Consider the following 10,409-nt stretch of genomic DNA (forward strand, 5'->3'; position numbering starts at 1 on the left):
ATATTACTGTTTTATTTGCAGGACACGGTATCAATAGGAAGTTTGATGATAAAGCAGACGAGAGACGCCTTGGATCTTTCACCTGATGATAAAAAAAGAGTGGCCTCTGTCATCTTGTCAGCTGTTGAGGATGCAGCCAGCAAACTTCTTGATTCCATGGACAAACCGATGGCGTTCGAAACTAAATCGCATTCAATATGTAAGAAACTATGCCGCCTTCTCCATGTAGTTGACTCACTGTGTTGTTTATGGATAGTTCAATGTATCTGAGCTATTATGCTTCTTTTTACAGTGGCAATGTTCCATGTCTTGGACTCAAACTCCGCAAATGACTTGAGGTTCAATACTGGAGATAGAGAAACAGATTTCCTTGTTCCCTCACATACAATACGACATTACAACAGAGGTACATGCACACCTATTTTCATCTTTGTTCATTATTATTACTTCAAATCTTCCAATACACATTTGTGACCTGGTAATATTTTTCAGACGGTTTAACAAAAGTGGTATTCTTAAAGCACTTCAATGGCGCCCATTTACTTCCTGTTCCTGATATAAACTACACTATCCTCAAAGACATCCTCAGTGCTTCTATTTTTGGTTTTGATGTCAACAATCTGCAAGATCCGGTGACGTACACCATGAAACTAGAAAAAAACAGGTTTTCTGGCTCTCCCATAGCAACACCGCTTTGCTCCTTCTGGAACTTTACAAAAGGGTAATGAAATACACGATTTACTGGTAATAATTATTTAATGTTTGTCTCTAAACATGGTGGATACATTTTGTTGTTGTTTTACTAGGTTTCCTGTATGTCTGTCAATCTGTCCGTCTGTTAAAATCGTATCAAGGTCATAACCCTGAAAATCTCATAGGAGCATTTTTAAAAATCTTTTTACCAAAAAGGTGAGTCGTCTTTGAACAAAGACAAGTTGAAAATGTGTCCAGCTGGTTATAACTTTGGAATCCTTTATCAAAATTTATCATAAGTTTGAGATTGTTGGCTTAAAAGCGTGTCATTGTTAATTGGGGATACATCTCGCAAGTCATGATCACTTTGTAAAAAAAAGTTGTAATTCTTCCCATAACTTTGAAAGTATGATTGAATGAACCTTTAGTACCTATCCAGGCGTCCTGGTCTTTACAATGCCATCTTAAAGATTTCAAAATCTTAACAAGGCTGAAATGTGTAGCCTTGGAACTTTTGATTAGTATGATTCGAAACTTCAGCAGTTGTTGCCTTATGACCCAAAGTTAGGTAAAATTAAAATAAATACAATCACTTTTATGCTGCTAATCAGTGTATGGAATGTCTACATTTTGATTCAGTAACATCAAGTTTATCAGTGACAACCAGGGGTGTGGTCACAGAGGGGATAAATCAGGTAGCCGCTGGAAAAAGTGAAACGTCTTTTCTGTATTACAGCGAAGTTGGAGATTGGTCACAAGAAGGTTGCTCACTGAGAGACATGAACAGTACACATGTTACATGCCAGTGTAACCACCTAACAAACTTTGCCATTCTTATGGACGTGTCAGGAGTTGAGGTAGAAAATCCATTAGATAATTTCATTTGTATCTAGCTCATCTCAGTTTTGTCAGAGCGGTTCAAAGCTAGAATTTGTAACACACATACGTGTATACTTTAACATTCCTACTTATATTACAACAGCTGGGATATGAGCACGTCATGTCACTGACCTTTATAAGTTACATTGGGTGCATCGTCTCCATCATATTCCTTGCCACCAGTTGGTTAACCTTCCAATGTCTAGGGTAAGACCTAACGTAGCATCTCGTGAAAAAAAAAAGATAGAAAAAGGCAATATCTGTTTCCTGCTTTTGGAATTGGTTCCGTTTGCTAGACAAAAAGTTCCAAATTTCTTGGTTACCTTTCACGTTTCCCCGTGATATATGTTTATACATAAATTTGTTAGCATAAATATTTTCTTCAAAGGTCGTTGCAAGGCGAGAGGAACTCCATTCACAAGAATCTAGTGTTTTGCCTGTTTGTAGCAGAGGTCATCTTTTTAATTGGCATCGGAAGAACAGAACAAAAGGTGCGATGGTTTAGATACAGCGTATTTACATGTCTCCGAATATTCTACACACATACTTCAAACAGCTTGTGATGTTTTATTCTTCAGCGGTAGTTTATATGTCAAGATATACTATGATTTATTTTCATCATAACAAGTTGTAATAAACATCGTTTTGACAAATTCCACCTGGAATAATACAAGAAATATTCGTAACCCTCGTCTTTTCTTTTCTCACAAGGTCACATGTGCTGCCACGGCACTTCTTCTTCACTTCTTTTTCCTGTCCGCCTTCACTTGGATGTTGATGGAAGGAATTCACATTGTAGTCATGCTTGTGCAAGTGTTCGATGCGGCCAAGTCGAGGCTGAAATATTATTATCTTGTAGGTTATGGTCAGTATCAATTAGTCCAATATGTTAAAAATATCGTCAACACCACACCTTCTAATGTTTCACTGTTATCAAATTGAAGTCTCCTAAAACACAAGTAACGTTTATTTATCAACTTAAGATTTTGATGAATCATGATCAGTAAGGCTTATATTATATTCAGCGAGTAATGTATTTTACTTTGATATTTTGAAGATTATTTTTGTGTATTCTAAAATTAATTAATTGTTTAATTCGTCATTATTCAATATTTAGATGTTTTCTTAATCCTTTGTTATGCATTGATTATTTTAACCATGGTTTCCATTTTGAATTTCTTTTCTGGCACAGTACAAGAACTGAAAATTATAAAATAAAAAAAAAACCTGAAATACAGATAAAGGGATATTGACTGACATTCTTTTCTTAATATATTAAAGACTATAAATAAATTTATTCTGAATTTCTTGTGCATCTTTGTATGGACATACTTTAAAAAAGGTGCAAAATGAATCGTCATATTGGGTGCCATAATGATGAGCGTAAGATTTGTCAATTCAGAGGTATTGTATTAAAATACCTGCTCAAAACTATACGTAGTGCTTTGAAAAATACATGACAGTCACATGGTCGATTTTACTTAAGATGATTAAATTGTTTCCGAAGAAATTTGAATGCAAACAAAATGTATGACGTATGGAAAATCCTTAAGCCGGATACAAGTGTTTACCATTATAAAAACTGCTGAAATTCTATATCGAGGAAAATAAACAATCTTGAAGTAAAACATTTGCTTTCAAGGATATCGTTTTTACCATCCGAGGGACAAAAGTTCAATACATTCTATTGCCTTAGTTTGCCAAACAGGAAATTCAAATGAAATTTTATCTATCTAAAGGTTAACTTTTCTTTCTTTAGAATTTACAGTTCGGGGAAATGTCAGCTAATTTTAATTATCAGGATGTTCTAAGTTTTTCATTGACATCCTTATTGAGCAGCTTATAATTCTGGTATATGTAATTTTACAGGCGCTCCTATCATTGTGGTCGGCATAACAGCAACCGCAGACTTTACTGCTTATGGAACGGATAATTAGTAAGTTCTAAGACTGACATCGCACAATTTCAAGATTAACGTTTACAGTCCTACAATATTTCAAACTCCATTTAAAGTGTGCGTGTCCAAATTTAACAGATTTAAACTCAGAATATTTTTACTTTCTTCTTGTCTAGTTGTTGGTTGACAACACAAAACTGGTTCATCTGGAGTTTTGCTGGCCCTGTAGCTTTAGTGCTTGTGGTAAGTTAACTCGTCAAGTATACAAACATGCCTGTTGTATATTACATGTTCAAAGGCGAATTTATTTGGGGGAAAAAGTTTAAAAACAAAATTAAAAAAAAAACTGGCGATAAAAATCTTTGTTGTTTGTTGGCCATCTTTATTTTTATCAATAATGAAACTAATGACAGATTTTTCTTCTAGGTCAATGCCTTGGTGCTTTTTTATTCCATGACAATGGTGTGCAGACATTCCGCTTACGTGTTTACTCAAGATCGCTCACAATCAGGGACATTTAGGTCTTTCTTTCTCTCATTTTTTCTCTCTCTCATAATTAAACGTACATGTTTGTAAGTTATATATTCAGACGAGTGATTTTTGTCATTCAGGGCATGGATCCAAGGTGCTTTTGCTATTGAGGTTTTGCTTGGGTTGACTTGGGTTTTTGGGTACTTTTTCATCAATAAGGAGTCGGTAGCGATGGCCTATATTTTTACCATACTGAACAGTCTCCAGGGACTCTTTATATTCATCTTCCACTGCGCCATGAACAGAAAAGTAAGAAAAAATACAGTGCATATTTTGGGAATTACAGATCATAAAAATAATTACATTAAAATTACTCAAAGAATGAAATATAAGTTAAAGCATCATACTAGAATAACAAATTTTGAATTCCCGTTTAAGGTAAGAGGGGAATACAAAAGACTTGTACGTCTCAGCAAGCGAGTGCCTCCTACAACTAAACCACAGTCCAACTCAGTCCGAAAGCAGAGCGGCTCATATGAATTGTATGTTCCTTCCTCCTAACCAGAAGATTGGCTGTTTTCAATTTATAAATCATATAATCAACTGATTAAGACATCTAGATGTATAAAGGATCGTTAGATTTTACAATCCTAAGCACTCATGAAAACAAAAAAGAGGTCTGTAGCCGTCAAAGACGCACCCCTGCGTAAAAATTAAGTTCTGTCTCAAAACCTGTTTATATTTTTCTTTGGAGCAGTATTATTTTTTAATGCGTTGTTCATTTTTTGCATGAACGACATATTTTGTTGATATGTTTATCTTTAAAGTTTGAGGCCAGTACATGTACATGTATTATGATAAACTAAGAACATTATTTTGTCTCGTATTTTGATTTTTTTTGTTTGCATTTTTAATTAGACTTTACGTCAATAATTAAGGTCTTCCGTTTCAGACGGAAGACCTTATAGTGATTCTACTGTTTCTTTTTTTTCTTTTTATTATTATTATTTTTGTTCCCTTTCTTGTTTTCACGATTTCTCAGAGATGGCTGGACGGATTTTCTTGAAATTTTCAGGGATAATAGAAAATAAAAATACCTACAAAAGTATCTTTCATTTTTTTCAAGATTCACTTCCGGTCGTCAGATATGTCCGATTTCCGTTTTTTTCAGAAATATTTTGTCCGAGTCATATCTCAGAAACGGTAAGAGATTAAGACACCAAACTTATATGAGTAATAGATCTTGAGGAGTAGGCAAATCCATTTGGGTTAAGAGCGTCAGCCGTCACTTCCGGTCGTCACAGGAAGTGATTAAAGAAATCGAAATTTTCAACTTTTCTTTTTTGATTTTTTTCTTTCATCACCTTGTTGGATCTTATTTGTAGATTCGAAATATGTTGGTTTCACCGGAAACAAAAACGTCAACTTCCGGCTATAAGCGAAAAACTGCATAATTTGAGTATTTTACTTTCCCATAAATATTTTTTATAGATAAAGTATTTGAACTGATTTTTAAATATGTTATCAAGACTGCAAATGTTTAGAGTAACCTCAAATATCTTTGAAAAATTCACTTCCGGTCGCGCGTTTAAATGTCCGCAAATTGAGAACTTGTCCCAGTGATATTTCAGAAACGGTAAGAGATTTAGACACCAAACTTATAGGAGTATTAGACCTTGACGAGTAGACAAAACCATTTGGGTTAAGAGCGTCAGCCGTCACTTCCGGTCGTCACAGGAAGTGATCAAAGAAATCAAAAATTTCAACTTTTCTCTTTTGGAATAAGACTTGCATCATATAATTGTATCTTTTTCACAGTTACGATATGTGTTGGTCTCACCAGAACCAAAAAACGACAACTTCCGGTTATAAGAGAAAAACTATATAATAGGGGTTTTTAATTTTCCCATACATATCGCCTATAGATAGAGGTCTTTAAATGATTTTAATATATGTTATTGAGACTGCAGATGTCTAGAGTGACGTGAAATATCTTAGTAAAATTCACTTCCGGTCGCCTGTTTTCTTGTCCTCAAAATGAAAAGTTATTTCAGAGAGATCTCGGAAACGGCATGAGATTAAGACACTAAACTTATAGGAGTAATAAACCTTGGTGAGTAGGCAAAACATATAGGGTTAAACACGTAAGCTGTCACTTCCGGTCGTCACAGGAAGTGATCAAAGAAATCAGAAATTTAACTTTTATTCTTAAAATTAAAACTTGCATCGCATTATTGCTTCTCTTTCGCTGTTTTGAAATATGTTAGATTCTACTGGAAACAAAAACTTTAACATTCCGGTTTTAAGAGATAAACTACGTTATTTCGTGGTTTAACTTTCTCATAAATATCACTTATATATCAGTATTTGAAATGTTTTTTACATATGTTGTAGATATTGCAAAAGTCAAGAGAAAATTCAGAGATTTTTATTCAGTTCACTTCTGGTCGTGTGTTTTCCTGTACTCAAAATTAGAATTTGTTCTCACAATTGTTCGGCAACAATAATAGACTGAAGTCTAAATCTTTCTGGACTTATAGTCAGTCATCAGTTCATTTGCATCTTGTAAAAATCGTGTGTCGTCATTACTTCCGGTCGTGACAGGAAACGAAGCAAAAAAGTAATTTTTTGAGATATTTTGTTTCTACATAATTTTTAGGCTAATACCGACGTTGGAAAAGACATGTTGATGCAAAGAGGAAGTAGTATAACGGAAGACCTTCTCATTACTAGTAATGAGTTTCTAGTATTCTTAATATTATTGTATAGACGAAATTTGGTAAAGGACTATGTCCGCTCCATTTCTCCAGAACAGCTTAAGATGTGAAAGTTAACTTTGTCAGATATCATAGATAATGACTTGTAGATGTCACCATGAATATTTTTTCCGTCGTCAATACTTCCGGTCGTCACAGAAATTGGATTAAAAAGTCGATTTTTTCTATTTCTTCGTCTTTCTAACTTCTTTTTTCTGTAATATTCATAGGGCATGTAAAGGCCCCTCTTTGAAGATTTTACGTATTACCAGTTTCTTGATAGGATTAAGAAGGAATTAAATATCTTTAAATATCTAAGAATTTCCGAAAACGTAGGACCAACGTTTCTTAAACACTACAAAATATTGATTTTTCCCCCGTATATATAGTTTGCGGGGACTGCTTAGTGCTCATTCACGTAGGAAGTGGTGTAGAGATAACACCTACCAGGTGATTGGGATAGGCCAGAAAAACTTTCCCGTTGTCATGGAAACGAGTTTATATTAAATAAAAACGGTTGTATATGATATGTGTGTGCAATTTATTCGCCCCTATTTTTTGTCAACTGTAGAAGACATTGCCATCTTTACCCCCCCCCCCCCCTTTTCTCTTTTATGTTTTGCATTCTTTATAAAATGACCTTGACCTTCGTATCACAAGCAACTCTTCTTGACGTTTTCAAAATTATAAGCCTTAATTCTTTCTACAAAATAATGCTAATTTACATGTTTATGTTCAAGACCCCCCCCCCCCCTCTTCCTCGAAGCAACCAGGTAGAATACACAGATATAAAATTCACAACTTATAAGGAACTTCTTAAGAGTTTCATTAATAAAATTCGGTTCCCCTGATGTGATTTGATATTTTGCTACCATTCATTCTTCTTCTGTTTTGTCTATAGAATTTATAATTATTTTATTTAGAATTAATTTATCTTTAGAAAGTAGTGATTGTCAGCTGCATTCATTAGCATTTCGCGTTTTCTTGTATATCTATTACTTGCATATTAATAATTTCATTAAATAATATTTAAAAGTATTAAAACTTCATTTCTATTAAATTTTATTAATTTGTAAATCCTTGGATCCGCTCCTGCAGGTGCGCGAAAGCCTCATCACTACTGTAAACAAATTATTCATCACGCCGAAAATGTTCATGATTCCGCTAAACTAAGAAAGTTTACACATAGTTTTTCATCTCATAAACAACCATCAGCCCTGTCCAATGCAGAAATGCTCGAATTGAAGGGGAAAATTCAGGAATTGTTTTGCGTCAGCCATGTTTTGACGTGAACCTTACACGGCATTCTGTTATTAAGGTCTTCCGTTTCAGACGGAAGACCTTATAGTGATTCTACTGTTTCTTCTTTTTCTTTTTATTAAGGTCTTCCGTTTCAGACGGAAGACCTTATAGTGATTCTACTGTTTCTTTTTATTATTTTTTTTTTTCCCCTTTTCTTGTCGGAGCGTTTTCTCAGAGATGGCTGGACGGATTTTCTTGAAATTTTCAGGGATGATAGAGAATGAAAATACCCCTAGGCGTTTTTTTCATTTTTTCAAAATTCACTTCCGGTCGTCAGATATGTCCGATTTCCGTTTTTTTCAAAAATATTTTGTCCCAGTCATATCTCAGAAAAGGTAAGAGATTAAGACACCAAACCTATACGGTTAATAGATCTTGAGGAGTAGGCAAAACCATTTGGGTTAAGAGCGTCAGCCGTCACTTCCGGTCGTCACAGGAAGTGATCAAAGAAATCGAAATTTTCAACTTTTCTTTTTTGATTTTTTTCTTTCATTACATTGTTGCATCTTATTTGTAGATTCGAAATATGTTAGTCTTACCGGAACCAAAAACGTCAACTTCCGGCTATAAGTGAAAAACTGCATAATTTGAGTATTTTACTTTCCCATAAATATTTTTTATACATAATGTATTTGAACTGATTTTTGAATATGTTATCAAGACTGCAAATGTCTAGAGTAACGTCAAATATCTTTGTAAAATTCACTTCCGGTCGCGCGTTTAAATGTCCGCAAAATGAGAACTTGTCCGAGTGAGATCTCAGAAACGGTAAGAGATTTAGACACCAAACTGATAAGAGTATTAAACCTTGAGAAGTAGACAAAACAATTTGGCTTAAGAGCGTCAGTCGTCACTTCCGGTCGTCACAGGAAGTGATCAAAGAAATCGAAAATTTCAAATTTTCTCTTTTGAAATAAGACTTGCATCATATAATTGTATCTTTTTCACAGTTACGAGATGTCTTGGTTCCACCGGAAACAAAAAACGACAACTTTCGGTTTTAAGAGAAAAACTACATAATAGGGGTTTTGAATTTCCCCCAACATATCGCTTATAGATAGAGTTCTTTAAATGATTTTTATATATGTTATTGAGACTGCAGTTGTCTAGATTGACATGAAATATCTTAATAAAATTCACTTCCGGTCGCGTGTTTTCTTGTCCACAAAATGAAAAGTTATTTCAGCGAGATCTCGGAAACGGCATGAAAGTAAAACACCAAACTTGTAGGAGTAATAAAACTTGGTGAGAAGGCAAAACACATAGGGTTAAAAGCGTCAGCCGTCATTTCCGGTCATCACAGGAAGTGATCGAAGAAATCGAAAATTTCAACTTTTCTTTTTAAAATTAAAATTTTCATCACTTTATTGCTTCCCTTTCGCTGTTTTAAAATATGTTAAATTCCACCGGAAAAAAACTTTAAACTTCCGGTTTTAAAAGATAAACTACGTTATTTCGTGGTTTAGCTTTCTCATAAATATCACTTATAGATAAGTAATTGAAATGTTTTTTTTTTTTTTTTTTTTTTTTTTTTTTTTTTTTTTTTTTTTTTACATATGCTGTAGATACTGCAAAAGTCAAGAGAAAATTCAGAGATTTTTATTCAGTTCACTTCCGGTCGTGTGTTTTCTTGTCCTCAAAATTAGAATTTGTTCTCACAATTGTTCGGCAACAGTAAAAGACTGAACTCTAAAACTTTCAGGACTTATAGTCAGTCATCAGTTCATTTGCTTGGTGTAAAAATCGTGTGTCGTCATTACTTCCGGTCGTGAGAGGAAACGAAGCAAAAAAGTATATTTTAAGTTATTTGGTTTCTACATAAGTTTTAGGCTAATACCGACGTTGGAAAAGACATGTTCATGCAAACAGGAAGTCGTATAACGGAAGACCTTCTCATTACTAGTAATGAGTTTCTAGTTTACTAGTATTATTCTACTTGTACATGTAAGATAGGTGTTACTCAAACATTTGTTTTAAATCATTTTTTTCAGAGAGGTACCATTAAAAGTTGTTTTGATAGGTTTGAATTAATCATTTAGTAAATTGTTATAAAATACGAAAGTAAATGCGCATTAAAAATGATTTGTATGACTTAAAGTCCCCCAAATTAACAGCATTTAAATAGAACTTTTAATTTGTTTAAAATTACTTCGTTTTCCTTTACTCGCTCAGGGTTGTATTATAAATATATTTAAAATTTGAGTTGATTTTTGAAAACAAGAACTTAGTATATTTATGAAAAATTAAATACCGGTATGTCCCGAAGCCTTTAATACCCAATATTATACTTTCATGTAAATAAGTTGAATCTGATTCATGGAGAAACGTTTGCTAAAAATACTATTACCCGCTGAATTATGAAGCCACGCCTTCCAGCATAGCAACAGTCAACATTGCTTGACGACGGGTGA

General features: G+C 33.9%; 1 protein-coding gene across 1 annotated transcript in view; it reads left to right on the top strand.

The window, feature by feature from the left end:
• LOC133190548 (adhesion G protein-coupled receptor L1-like) overlaps window positions 1-4,836 on the top strand; it is a 185,637-nt gene extending 180,801 nt beyond the window's left edge. Inside the window, exons 9-20 of the mRNA XM_061326234.1 lie at window positions 22-199; window positions 293-406; window positions 493-721; window positions 1,430-1,550; window positions 1,676-1,779; window positions 1,961-2,063; window positions 2,284-2,437; window positions 3,442-3,508; window positions 3,646-3,712; window positions 3,896-3,990; window positions 4,081-4,249; window positions 4,379-4,836. Coding sequence (XP_061182218.1) covers window positions 22-199; window positions 293-406; window positions 493-721; window positions 1,430-1,550; window positions 1,676-1,779; window positions 1,961-2,063; window positions 2,284-2,437; window positions 3,442-3,508; window positions 3,646-3,712; window positions 3,896-3,990; window positions 4,081-4,249; window positions 4,379-4,501 — 1,524 coding nt within the window. The 3' untranslated portion in view covers window positions 4,502-4,836. The remainder of the gene's footprint in view (window positions 1-21; window positions 200-292; window positions 407-492; window positions 722-1,429; window positions 1,551-1,675; window positions 1,780-1,960; window positions 2,064-2,283; window positions 2,438-3,441; window positions 3,509-3,645; window positions 3,713-3,895; window positions 3,991-4,080; window positions 4,250-4,378) is intronic.
• The last annotated feature ends 5,573 nt before the right edge of the window (window positions 4,837-10,409 follow it).

This window comes from Saccostrea echinata, unplaced genomic scaffold (genome assembly GCF_033153115.1).
Source record: "Saccostrea echinata isolate AGI-Se365-2 ecotype Australia unplaced genomic scaffold, CSIRO_AGI_Sech_v1 ptg000022l, whole genome shotgun sequence".
NCBI lineage: Eukaryota > Metazoa > Mollusca > Bivalvia > Ostreida > Ostreidae > Saccostrea > Saccostrea echinata.